The 14427-nt window shown below is 43.7% G+C and overlaps 1 protein-coding gene across 3 annotated transcripts in view; it reads right to left on the bottom strand.

The window, feature by feature from the left end:
* The window catches only part of LOC139103975 (uncharacterized), a 139079-nt gene that overhangs the window by 76635 nt on the left and 48017 nt on the right, over positions 1-14427 (bottom strand). For all 3 annotated transcript variants that reach the window (XM_070659185.1, XM_070659194.1, XM_070659176.1), the window contains one exon: positions 246-308. In XM_070659185.1, the coding sequence (XP_070515286.1) occupies positions 246-289 (44 nt within the window). In that variant the 5' untranslated portion in view covers positions 290-308. The remainder of the gene's footprint in view (positions 1-245; positions 309-14427) is intronic.

Genomic DNA, 14427 nt, shown 5'->3' with positions numbered 1-14427 from the left:
GCCAAGGCGCACCGAGTGCGATTTCGAAATAAATGAAATGCTTTCCATTTCTCGCCTTCCTTTTTTTTTTTTCTTTATTTTTTTTTCTCCCACCCAAAGTCCTCTACACCCCCGGGCACTTTTGCCGACCGCACGCTCGCCTGAAATCCTACGTTTGAGAACCGTCGCGGTACCGTGCGCTGTCGGCTGTGCATAATATAGCGAACCGCATGCTTATTCCCACCGTGAATCAAGAGTCTACTTACTCTGGAGCAGGATTTCTCCAGCGTTGCGTTCCAGCCCGCGCCATCAGGCATCAACCGCCCGACCTGAAAGCAGAAAGTGCGTAACGTTATTTCTTGCATAACAATCTCGATGCGGATATAATTAAGTAAGCGGCGAACTAAATCTCTCGACCAGGACACCGACGTGAATTTTTTTAATCTTTAATTGTTTGAGACGCTTTTGCGCGATACCAACGTACATGGCGCGATATCTCGCGACTTGGATAACAAGCCGATGGCTTATCGAGACCGTGGTCTTAAAAGCACGAATTGTCTTCGTTAATGGTCTGTTGCAGTGTCGGACACAGCCGTATGCCGAGGAGCGTAGCGGTAAGAGTAATAAGCGCGATACGTAATGGTATCTCTATAATTTCTGCCCAGCGGTAGCGGTAATAATTGTAATTTACAGTTACGGAGATTACGAATCGTATATATCATGTTATGAAATTCTCGGTATCTCTCTTCGTTAGATATACAGTATAAAAAAGCTTAAGAATATTTAAAAAGAAAAAAAAGAACAAGAAAAAAAAAGAATAAAATAAATCACGGGTTTCAATAATGATTTTCCTTGAACCAAATATTATTTTTGTTACTCATTCATTAAATACCTCTTTTTAATTACGCCGATAAAAAGTTTAATCCGCATAATATATACAATTTAATATAAATAACATCATAAATTTTTCTTTTTAGCGCTAATTACGTTTCCCGACTGTCGGCGTAATTCCAGCGGCCGACAGATTGTTCTACGCATTATGAATTTATATGATCGAAAACGCAGCGCTTCAAAGATGCATTAACGGTCCATTAAGCGAGATAACGGTATTATTAGAGTCGATCCGGCCGTCGCGATAACAATCGCGTTGCGTCGCACATCGTGTCGTAATTGAGGTATTAATATTCGATATCGGCTGGGACTTCCTCGGCGTCGATCTCACGTCCCGGGACATGCCGCTCAGCGATAAATATTTGCCGGAAAGTTTTGCACGGTAGGAAAAGCCGCGACGAAGGAGGGCACTTCGGCCGGGGCGTATAAGTTTGACGGCGGCGTGTTTACGGCGTGTACGTATGAATTTAACGAACCGTCTGAAATTCTCGGTGTAACCCGTCGGAGAAAAGCCAAAAGTTGCCCATCATTCGGGGCAACTTACCCCTCGAGAAATCATCGTTACCGCCGCCGCCGGTCGTAACTGCGCGAGGGTTGTCGGCAGTTTAGGCGCGGACATGTACAAAAGCGTGCGCTTTATTACCGCCGTAAATGTATTTTAATTTGCGGCGATGTGTACCGACGATTCTATAAGTCTCAAATTATAAGTGAAACACAGGTGACGATATCATGACGAAAAGAAATACTAAAAAAAATAGTAATACTTTAAAAAAAAAAAAAATAAATAAATAATGTCACTAGTGTTAAAATTCCGGCCTGAATAATTCAAGATCCTTAGTAGGGTGATGAGTCTACGTTTCAATCTTCGCATAAAAAAAAAGGAAAAAAAAAGAAAAAAAAAAAAAAGTAGCGACAGTGATCAGTTACTGCGGTTTTAATGCAACAATGCGACAATCGTCGCGCCAGGAGAATCCTCGAAAAAATATCGCGCGCAAAGAATCTCAAATGGATCGCCATCTACGTGATCGTCAAGTCACCCCACGGCACCTACGACGGTTAGTCTGGGTGCCTCGTAGCCGAGGATGACCCCTCGGGAGCTTATATTATGTAAGCAGCGTAGTTGTAGCGTAACTTCAGCCAGCTCATGCATATCTCAGCGAGAAGTGGGTGCCACTCTAGCCCGGCCTACGCTTGAATCCCCCTTACGACCGTGCCTCCTGGATCCTCCAGACTATCCCCGCCCTTTTAAGGGACGTTGCTTTCCGACGCTAAACACGTCGGGCAAATAATAGTTTTTAAGCTTGTAGTGAAAATTCTACTGATGCGTACACAGACGGCGCGATGCAAAATTCAAGAAACGTGATAGAGCGCGCGATATGTAATATGCAATTTTACGATTGCCGGTATAATGTACCTTTTAATATTTTACAAAAAAATATTCGGTAGTCGGCACTTAAAAAGGGGGAAAAAAAAAAAATTAGAAATGTTATTATGCGGCTGTGAAAATTTGTCGGTGTATCAATTTTAAAATGAATAAAACATACAACGTAAAAATATATACGATATAATACGCGTGCTAATGATAAACGAGATTATGCTATACTTCGCGTTGGTGAAAATTGAATCTTTTTACTAGGGCAGTATTTCGCGAATGTGGCCAATCAATGAATTTTCATCCGGGTGATTGAAGGGACCGAAGGGATTCTATAAAGCATCTCACACACTAGGCGAGAATCTGGGTCAGATATTTACAATTTAAATGGTTTCTTTCAAATTCAAAGCATGGGGGATTATAGAGTTGATCGACCCTTTGAACTCCCACCAATATCTGAAATTTTTCGCCGCGCTATACTTTCCGGATAATGCAGTCCTCTCCGACAATAAACGACACATACGCAATACATTTCAAATATAAACATTTTTATCACCAAAGTGTTTGAGTAACTTTTTGTAATATAATAATAATTCTTTTTTTTTGTCAGTTTTCAACCCGCCAGTCAATTATCATTTTAAATCACGATGCGGAGATCAAGTTTTAAAGTTAACGCATAAAATCACGGTCAACGCTCTGTGCGTGTCTCCCGATAAAAGTGTCTATTTATCATGCGGTCGATGAAAGAGCAATATCAACAGCTATTTTCCCCCCCAACTTTTTAGCGTTCGATGAATAAAACGAAACTTTCCTACATGCTTCTTCTTTTTATCGGAATCTGTCGGTATATCGCAACTTTTAAACCAGTAAAGTGCTCGCGGATGTCAAGAGACTTCGGGCAAAACACATGTCGTGTGTGGACGAGGGCGCGCTTCCAGGGTATACAAAACTCACACAAATTCGCAAATGCGCCGCCCGTCGACACAATGCGACAGTGGGATTGGCTAGTTATGAACATTTTTTGCTAGCGCAAGCACGGCGATTCCGGGATACGGACCCGCAGCTTCAGCAGTATTGCGGGTCTTGCACTTCGAAACGTATATAGGGACGCGTTCCCTTTTCACCCTCCGCTTCCAACGACGCCATCATCCCACCCTCGACTCGACTATGCACCGCCACCCCCTCTCGTTCGCTCCCTTTTTTTTTTTTTTTTTCCCTCCCCCAGTCTCGCCCGCGCTCTTTTCCATTCAAGAGACGTGATTGCAGCCTGCATATTTTATGAGACCGGCCTCCGTCTGTGTACTCATTCACCCAAACAGCTAGCCCGTTCGCGATAGATCCGTCTGTCCGTCGCCGGCTATAATCTAACCTTGCACTTTCCGACGACGGTGTCAAGACTTATTCCTGGCCCACCTTCACCCCGCGCTACCACCCCCATCGACTCTTATCCACCCTCGTTCCGTTTCCTCGCGACGATATCGTACGTATTCCTTCATACAACTACGTCGTAAACACGCGCAAGTGCAATCTCGATAATTAAACGACGAGACTAATTGAATGTAAATTAATTGTCCTTTTTTAATTTTGCTACTTAAAAAATTTATTTTTTTATTTATTTATTTTTTTTTTTTTTTTTTAGATTAGGTAAAAATCGTCTCGGTTTTATCTCGGTGTTTCATTAAATTTCATAATATTCAACACGCTGTTTAAAACAGTTGGGCTCGAAGATGCATCATATCGTTTGTAACATTCATGCGCGTGTAATGGACAATGCTTTTCTGTCGCGGCGATATCAAGATCCCGCGTATCCTCGACGGCGCCACGCCGCCTCTTTCTTGGTCGTTAGTCACGTTTATATGGCAGGAAAGAACTGACCGGATCGGGGGAAAGGGTTGGAAAAAGCGGCGAAAAGAGAGTCGGCGGACTCGAGACACGTACGAAAGTTCTGATGAAGCTGCAAGAGTGCTCTCTTGCCATCGTCCACGCACGAAAAATTGCTCCGTTCTGCGTGTGCGTAGCGCGTTCCGCGAAAATTCCACGTCTTTCTCATACTTCACGCGTCGAGATAAAACGTGAAATTGGATCGTAACAGCTGGCGCATTTATTAATATTTATTTCATCGTTAAACTTTCATAGACGCAATTATTATGTACATTTTAAATTCGTACATGAAATTACGATAAACGAATACTGCTTTATTACGATAAATTAAGCAACGAGAAAGTCGAAAAAAAAAAATTGTTAATTATTTTATATTCAAACTTTATTTTTAAAAATTTGCGGAGTATACTGAATAATATTTTATTTATTTTAATGGATTTAATTCAACGAGAAAGCAAACGCAACAGATACAATATTTATACGTCGAGACGGGACCTGCCTTTTGTCGACTGACTAGAAATGAAGCTTTAAAGAATCATTCGCAAAAATCTGATTTCTCTGGTGTTGCGCCCTGAAGAGCGATTTGCGCTTGTACGGCACGTTCGGACCGCCTCGTCGAGGGAAATCACAAGGGGAGAGTTGAGAGAACGGGCACGTTTATAGAATCTGACCGACGTGAATTGGCAAACGCTCGCCTCGGTTCCTGGTTCCGGTAAAATTGCAGATGAACGACCGGTCGAGCACCGCGTATCAATCTATATCGCGCGTAAGTGAGAACTGAAATCCAATCGAACGCGCCCATCGATCCTCGCAGATCGTTCGTTCGTCACTTCATTCACGCCGCCGTCTAATATCGCAGCTGTCTCGCAGCACCGTGCAAGAAACCCTCGGCTGCGTTCCGCCGCAGACGTATTTGACGCGTCAGGTTTATGACGAATCGCGGCTACAAATCCATAAACCTTGCCGCGATAATTTTAACGGCGATTCAACAGAGGATTTTCTTAACGACACTTAACATTTCGGTCGAAACTCAATTAGCTGTCTTGAAAATAGTAAAGTTACAATTAAGATTAACCTGATTTTTTGTGATAAATAAAAAAAAAAAGAACAAAATTCTGTTAATATAAAAAATTATGTATACTTTGACATTTTTTTAAATCTACATTAATTAATTTTTATCACTTGCACCGCTCGAGAGTTTTGCATGGACATTTCTTTTTACACAAACCAGGAGCTCCCCTCGAAAATTCGTTTGCCCAGCGCTCACCCTTTTCCGGAATTTTCCCGCGTTTCCCTTCCTCTCTCCGGCATTCGCCGTAATTTCCGGCTAACCGAATTCGCGTATTTATTTATGCTGTCTGCAGCTTAACGGCCCGTAAGTACTGGCGCCTAACTTCTGCGGATAAAGAGAAAACCTGGCTCGCGAAAAGTACAGACTAGAAAGACGGAGAAGTGAATAGATCGATAAGTCGGCAGAAGAGAAGAGAGTACGAAAAATTGCGCGAAAGCTTCCACGGAGCTTTCCATAAGTATAAATTCAAAAGATAAGTACACGAAACGACAACGGAGTACGTGACGATCGAAGGGAAACCGAAAGAAACAGAAATCGTCGCGCGGGGATCGGAGCAACTGTTAAAAAAAAAAAAAAATGAGGCGGAAGAGGTTAGATAAAGAGGCGAAGTTGAGAGAGAAGTCGAAACAGCGATAACGAAGAGACGGGGAGAGGGAAGATCCGTAGTCGGATGTTGGAAGAGAAGTAAGTATTTCGGTGAAATGAACGGAGGAGGACGCAGGGAAGGTTCGAAGCGATACGCGGGGTCGAAGGAGCGGCGGATAACGACGAGAGAGGATCACAAAGACGAGGGGGAGGGTAAACACAACGCCGGGGGATAAAGGGCGACAAAGATACATCGGCCATAGGATAGGGTAGGTGCACGTCGGTACAGCAGCGGAATAGCAAAGAGAACCGATGGGAAACTAGACAGGAACGAGGGAGGCGGAGGCGCCTCGCTTCTACACGCAGACGCGAAATTAAGGGAGCGCTCCATCTCCCACGGGAGTAATGAACGAGGGCATGAATGAGCGGAAAGTACGGCACCGAGACACACTGGTGTACTGAAACACATTAATGGCAACCATTGCTCCGGCGTTGCCCTGTGTATACCTTCATCTAGTTTTAGCCGCGCGTTGATATAAGGCCTGATATCATCCCAGTTGCGCGGCCATTGTGCACGTATGCATTTTGCACAAACAAATTGTCTGGCGAATATAAAATTCATGAGTTCTCTAGATTAAAATAAATTTCAGAAATTCCCTTCCGCTGCTGGCGGCACAACCGAGCCTTCTATCCGGTTAAATCACGGAATCGCAACAGCCATTTCTTTCTTTCTTTTTTTTTTTTTATTTTTTTATCTAAATAAAGCGTCGAAAATGCAATACCAATTAACCGCAGCAGTCAAAAGCCCAACATCGTATTAAATAAAATTATTTTTAATAACCAACGGATTCGATAAATGTTTACGGAAATTCATATAAAAGTCCACCGCGTTAATTAATACCCGGTATTTTTTCCATTACTTTGCGCCGACTATTAGCGTGTCGCGATCAACACGCGTTTCGTCTGGTGATATGTGAGGGAGTTCGGTCGCATGTTCGTTACGTCGTGCGTATGGAACATAACGCCGGCGTGTGCGTGCCGCAAGATGCAGCAAGGATGCCCGTACACGGCGCGACGTCGCGTCGCGTCGCGTGAGCGCATACGTAATGCACCGCACACGGACGAACACATGCGCAGCTACGCCATGTAATCGCGTCGCGCGTAACCATTTACTCGCAAACAAACACATCGGGCCCGTTTATTCCTCATTCAATTCGCACACACCTGTCTTCGGTCCGGTTAATTAACCCATTACAGAACACTAACCCTAGCGAGTCTTAGACCGAACGTTGTCCGATTCCGCGATGTTGGATCGAAACGCGAAAGACAGTCGGGTCGATTCGTTCCTTGGCGCTCTCGTGACAAGATCCAAGACCGGCCGATCGTAAAATTTAAATTTATTCTTCAAAAGTTAATTATCTAGTCCGCGCGATGTACTTCAACTTTAACTCGGAGGAGGAATCGGGTCTCGGAATTCGTCAAAGAGCCAACGTGGCCGTGCATTCAGCTAAACCCAGTGCGCGTCCCGCATGTAGCGCGCCCGGGGTTTTTAATTACACGAAACGTGATTATCTGTAAAATTCATCAAAGAGTTCATCCGCCGGCTGACGGGGAATCGCGGAAACGCCGGACCGGCGGCGCGCTCGGCTTAATTTACGGCGCGCAAAGTCGCGGGCGTGCAAACACGCGAGATACGCTCGTTAACGCGCTCTCGCAATCGCGAATTGCACGCGATCGGCGGATATTACGGGCCGCGCCGTCGCGTAATCATTTCGCGCGGTCGCGAAAAAAAAAAAGAAAAAAAAGGGGGGGAGGAGACGCGATGTATCTACAAATGCAGATGCCCGGACGTGTCGTACCGTCGATAGAAATGCAGATGATCGCGGACCGGGCGTGTTAAAACGCAAATACAAACGAATAGCGGAGACCGGAGAATAGTGGGAAAAGATCGAAAACGATCGCAGTTGCCCATGTGGCCAGGATAACGCCCGGCCACAGCTCTGGGGTGGATGTGACCCAGTGACCGCTTGCGTGGCTGATGGAAAAAGTGCGAAAAAGGCAGTAACGTTTCTCTCTTTCCGAAGAACTCACGTGCGCGCGTGTACGGGTTTTTTTTTCGATTTTTTTTCCCCCCTTTTCGCGCTTTAATCCTTTTCTTTTGCTTCGAAAAACGATCAGCTAGAAGCTGTGGCGTTATTCCAACGATCATCGGCTCGTTCTGTTTGTCCACGATTTTATATCAAAGAAAAACACGGCGCTTATACCGCAACGAAATGTCTTGCTTATCTACGAGATGGATCTAGATCAGTCGAACGTTATTTTCTAACGAAGCTATTATTACGGGATTAGTCAAATAGTCGTGGAAAAATAATTCGAAAACTTTTCTTCTATAATATAGAATTTTTCTTTTTTTTCCCCCTCCGGCTCTTCTAAAATATGAATAATACTCTTCCTTTTTATTCGTGTCAAAAAGGTTTTCGTAAAAAATTTTCCTTTAAAATTTGGTTTAATTAAAAAAGTTATATTTCGCATAAATTAGACGATTCATAAAAGTTTATGCAGAAATATAAAGTTTAATAAAAACGTAATAAGAAAAAGAGAAAAAAAAAAAAGAAAGAAAGAAAAATAAACTGAAATAATTCAGTGCATTAAGTCACCTATCAAAAGCGAATTGGTGAACTGCAAAGGATAATATCGGCCACGAGTGTATTGTGCGCGATTTGTAAGAAAATTATTGGGATTCGTTAATTTCATGGTAATTTATTCATACCAATCGCAGGTGTTCCGCGCCTGTGCGTTTATCAATTGATAAAATCGAGGCACTAATTACGCATAACGGGGGAAGGGGGAGGGGGAGAACGCGTTCACTTGTCCAGCTTTACCGAATTCGCATTTAATTTATGATCGACTAAGCAGATTTCCCGGCAACGGGAATAATTAAAACATTAAATAAGCAGCCGCTCGTCTCGCGCGGTCCTTAAAAGGACGTTGTTTATTTATTCGAGAGTTTATCCCGGATCAGACAACGTAAGCCCGTCGCGTGAAAGATTTTAAGTTTCCAGCGAGTAACTGATTACTTTCGGCGAGAAATAAGGTAGCGCCGCCGAACACCAACCCCGCGGAAATTTCAAATATACCTGCGGCACCGCCGTAAATAAACCAGAAACGGTTTCGAGAATTTAATAACCGGCGCGAGACGGGCGGGAGAGGTCCCATTCCCCTGCCCTCTTCGCCAATTTCGGATGCAATATTAAATCGTTTCCCCGCAAAGTCGTCTCGTAATTGTTATACGCACGAGATGCGGCGCGTATTATAAATACGTGACCGCGCGTGCGAGATTAATCGAGAAAATTGATTTAGCTCGCCCGCGAAATTTCCTTCGCCGCTTAATTGAAAAGCGGAATAACGTTCTCTTCGCGAGGTGGTAACGCATAGTATTAATAATTGCGCAAGAAATAAAAATGAAAACCAACCGCGAGACGCGTATGTACGTAACTAGTCATCTAAGCGGACGAAGCGTGAATGATAATAACATTTACCACGTGTGGAATTTTTAATTCGATAACTGGTCGCCTGTGTTTTCTCAAAAAGATAATTATCACCTTTGATGACTCGATGATCGTTATTACGCCGGGCGATCCGAACACCGCAGAAAGTCCGGAAGGACCGGCTTCGATAATTCCGAGTTTTTATAATGCGCCTGTATAAAAAAGTCCGCCGGTGGAACAAAGAGTCGAGGTCCTCTCTCATCAGCGAGTTCGTTGAACCGCGATGGCTACTCGCGCCGAGTCGCTTCACGCCGGGGTCCTCGCCGGGGCGCGTAAAGAGTCGAGGAAAGCGAATGGCCCGGGAAAATTAGAATTCTGCGAGGAAAAATGAGGATATTTCGACGGACGGATCCAGGGATCGCCGTTATTAACGAACGAGTGCTCCAACAACTGTTAGAATATTGAGACAGTCTCGAAAGATGAAGCAACGCAGAAGCGACCGACTATTGCCGGCTGATTGGTCCGCCACGCCGGTGCGAAACACAGATAAAAAGAAAAGGCAAAAGAGAGAAGAATAAAAAAAAAAAGACCGTTCAAGTCGTAAATTACTGCCGGCGATTCCTTGATTCAATTGGAAACGTGAAATATCCCGGTGCCTGCCTCAAATACGTGACCAGAGGGCTGCTTCCGGTGCTCTGTGAGACGCGCTCTCTTTCTCCCGTGAAAACTAATGATCGCGACTTGGTCGATTCGTTTATCAAATTAGTCGCAAGAAACTGGAAAGTGCCGTTGAGCTTCGACTTTCTCGAAAAAAAAAAAAAAAATATATATATATATATATGCCTTTAATTCGACCTGTGGCTTTGCAGTTTAACGTCTTTCTGCTTGGCGAGGTATATCTACTTTAAGTATATCCGAAGAAATCTCTGGAGTCTTTTTTTTTTGCAATGCAAACGAAATATATTTGGAGCCCACTTTACATAACGTTGCATTAACAAAGTTGAGCAAACCGCCTTGCGTCTGTCTAAAGATATCTCATCGAATGCAAAGTTAATCTTTATAGGAGAGCCATCTTCCTTCTTTTCAAGCGCCACCGTTAAAGTTTCATGCGCAACACAACATAAAGCGTTAGCTGATTTAATAAAATACGAGGCTATCGATTACCGACCTCACTTTTCGCCTACCAACACGAACTTCCCAGTATCGCATTTAATCCAACGATTTTATCTATAAAACACGCGGAGTTAAAGGCAGCTCTTAATCAACTCTGGTACAAAGTAGTCTACGCCGATTATAAAGTGGCAATTAACAACTTCATGAATATATTTATCTCGTGAATTTCTAGAATCTTAAAATTTTTTTAATTACAATTGATAAGTTACGATTAAAATTAAATAATATATTTCAAGTAAAAAAAAAATTATTATTTTTTGCAATCTGACGCGATTGTTTGATTAATCGATACAAAATACTCAATGGTCAAATAGAAAAGAATTAATTAATTGTAAGCTCTTGAAATAATTATGCAATAAAATCCGCGACGAGTACAGCAATACTAGAAGCCTTTCCAAATCCAGCTTAACACTTTGCTAATGATGATCTTGAACAGACCTCCCAATGGAAAATAAATTCTCCCGCGACTGTCCCATCGAGTCCCATAACTCTACATATATATTTCGAACCGTACCAGGAAATTTCATTAATTACAACCCGTACTAGGAATTTCAGCCAGAAAAGATTTTGTTACAAAGACAACGAAAAATGCATCGAGCCATTAATCACATATCAGTGCATAATTTTTTATAATTTTTCTTTTTCTCATTTCAAAGCTTTTATCTTCATTTTACTAAAAACGGAGCGTACGTGACACCTTCGCGCGTCTAGAAGACACTACCAGATTATTCTCGGGTTATCTAGGTTTTATTTTCACGCGCGACGCAAATCTCGCGAGAACGGCGAAATATAAGATGAAAATTTCTGTGGGTAAAAATCTTTGGATTTTTTTCTTTTTTTTTTTCAAGCCACATCTATTTTTCAAGGCAACGCTATGCACGCGCGTCTCTGAGTCGCGACCGAAAGCAGGTTAACGACTTCTAATAAATCGTAAGCCGCTCGTAGCTTTCCGCGGGCGCGTCGCCCTCCCTCCGCATCGGAAAATGCTTTTCCTTCCGCACGGCGCCTGAATATGCAACGCGGCCCGGAATAAACAAACGGATATTCGCAGAGAAGTTTAAAACGTCGTCTCGCGATTCAGGTGCGCGTTAACGATCTTTCTTTCTCTTTTCCCCCTTGCCTATCCGTATCACGGAATTCGATTTGCCCGTGGAAATTTTACACGAATCGCCCGTTTACGCGCCGTTACTTTTACGCTTAATTAATACGGGTGAGTTCTGACAGTGCCCGCAACGGAATAATAATTATCGCGAAGTTTCCGCTTCTACGAACTCATAAACTCGCGGCCTGCCAGCTGCCGTAGACAGTTCTGTAATCTGACGACGTCATTATATTGTTCCTAGTCGTAACATCGACAAGCACCATTATTATTTTCAGATATACGATTCTTTAATAGTTTCCGCGCGTCTTTTCCTGGTTTTTTTCTTGTCTTTTTTTTCATTTATTCAAATGTTGAAATTTAATTTATGTATTTTTCTTCCGTCGTCGTATATATATCGACAAAATAAACGTGTGCAATAAAATGTATGACGTATCAATAATAAAATCCGAACACTCGGCGGCGCCTCAGAGTCAATCGAAGGAATCTCGGTCACATTAATCGCTTGATTAAATTCTATCGATCACAGTTATTGCTATTATCGGATACAATAAAGTGTAAAAATCAAAAGGAAGCCTTGAGCTGCTTCGTTAATAATGTAAATCAGAACCGTGGGCCAAGAAAAATGTAACAAAAATGTCACTTTGTAATTATTTATCGCGGAATAAGATTTATGCTTGTCGCGCAAGTTAATCTTTTTTTATCTTTTTATTTTTTACAATTATTTATAAGGCATCGATCAAACTCTATGACCGACACATTACATCAAAATACTACATGGATACTTAAACATAATCTCGATGACTGGCTAATTAGGGTAATGGGCACTTTTGTGGTGATCTATCGCGATTAACGTCATGTTCGTCGAACGCGTGGGTACGCCGTCATTTAATTACCAATTTATATTCTCATTAACGTTGAATGATGCTGCACGAGACAGAGCTTACGCATAACGCGTGGACAACTAAAGCGAAATGAATTCGTTGCGTTTACGCGCCGATTCGCGAATTCGAGATCGCCGGTACGGAAAGAGCAGACGGAATGGACCGGAGCGAATTCAAGGGGAAGAGGGATATGAGCTTTAAATTACAAGAGAAACCGACGTTACCCTGTTTGTTACTCCGCTAAACGAGACAACCGGAGGAAAACGCAAACGTGAAACTTGCCTTATAAACGAACCCGTGCAACGTCAAGTCTCCTACGAGCGTTGTTATTGCCGTTTTAACCGACGCCCAGCTACACACGCTCGCTTAAGACAGCGACGTGAAAAATGAGGCTTTAATGGTTCTATCCGCGCGCAATTACGTCACCGTACCGTGGTAAAGAGCGATTAATACGAATGTCTGAAATTTTTACTTTGTCCTCTTTGATTTCATTAAGCCCGCGCGATACGTATCTTTAATCTAACTTCGACGCCACCTCGAATACGCCAAAGTTTCACGCGCCTGGAAATGCCCGTTCGACAAAGAACGCATCGACTGGCGCAGGCTAATGAAGTTTCCCCCCCTAAATCGCGTTCGTTAATGCGCGAGATCAAAGCGCGCCGAGGCGGCAAGGTCGAAAGGTAATCCGCCCCGCGCGTTATTCGTCCAGGCGTTTGTCGAACCGGTAAACGTTTTAGTCCGTATCGCCGACCGAACGGTATCATCGAGCAAAGACTCGAGGCACGAAGGGCCGGGGGTTCTGCGACCGGGACGCGGGAAGGGCGGCGGACGGAGTAACAAAGACGAGGCAGAAAGGGGAGTCTTGATTCTGGGGCGTCACTATGGCGACTTCCCTTGGCTATGACTCGGTTTACCCACCCTTGGTAACATTCGATGCTGCACGGTGTACATAACTAGCCACCGTCCCCTAATTTCGTCTGCGACGGCGCCAGGTTTCAACCTGGATCTCGCCGCAACATCGTCATGTGCAACGCTCACCCAGTTTAATTTTAACCCCCCGGTCCCGAAACGGACGTTCACCATTTCTGGATTATCTCGCGCTCGTTACGTCATCTCGTCGCCTGCTCTTGTCTTTTTTTTTTTCTTTTTTTTTCCGAGCTCCGCGCAATCGCTTTCATCACGGCCAATATCGAATTTTCTCGAGACCGTCTACTAGGATAACTCCATTTTTTAACCCGGCTTCTTCTTTCATCTTCCGTACTTTTTACGCCTCCCTTTTTTCTCCCGGACAACCCTCTCGGTGCTGGATACTTTCCCCGCTTGCTTTCTTTTTTTTTCTCTCTCTCTCTTTTCTTTTCTTTTTCGTCACGAAGTAACGCGAATACAAAGTGACACGCATCTCAATAGACACACAGTACTTTCACGGAATTTAAATAAAGTCTGGAGAAAACGAGTCTATTCTATTCGCGAAGATTGTTATCCGTCCAAAAGATATTAAGGTGGCGGCTGAAAGATTTAACTGAATTGAGCGAGCGCGGGACTTACATTGTTACGTCGTGCCGCTGATAGTATCACGATGATCTGCCACCGCGAACGTTTTCATTACGACACGCGCGTATCGCAGAATAATCTAGCCGGCTACTCATTCGTCGGGACAGTACATTACAACGCTCATGTGACCGACAGAGAATTCGTTCCGCACGCGCGATTCGCCTTGTCACCCAATTTAATCTCCATCCACTACTGAAGCCCGTGCTTTGTTCGCCGCGTTCTCGATATGGTCTCTACTTCATCGCGTCCTTTGTCCCCCGTCTTTCCCTCGCCAATGAAAGAACTACTCTCCCGGTCACTCGCAAACTCTTTCACCGACAGATCTCATCGCTCGCGGCGGCTATCGATGTCAAGTCGCGACCCGCAACCTTTATCGTCGCACTCGGAATTAATACTCATCAGCGATCGCGCGAAACGTTTCGACAAAGAAGTGCAAGAAGAAAAAAAAAGAA

This window comes from Cardiocondyla obscurior, linkage group LG01, assembly GCF_019399895.1.
Source record: "Cardiocondyla obscurior isolate alpha-2009 linkage group LG01, Cobs3.1, whole genome shotgun sequence".
NCBI classification, from domain to species: Eukaryota; Metazoa; Arthropoda; class Insecta; order Hymenoptera; family Formicidae; genus Cardiocondyla; species Cardiocondyla obscurior.
This window is presented reverse-complemented; position numbering and strand designations above follow the sequence as displayed.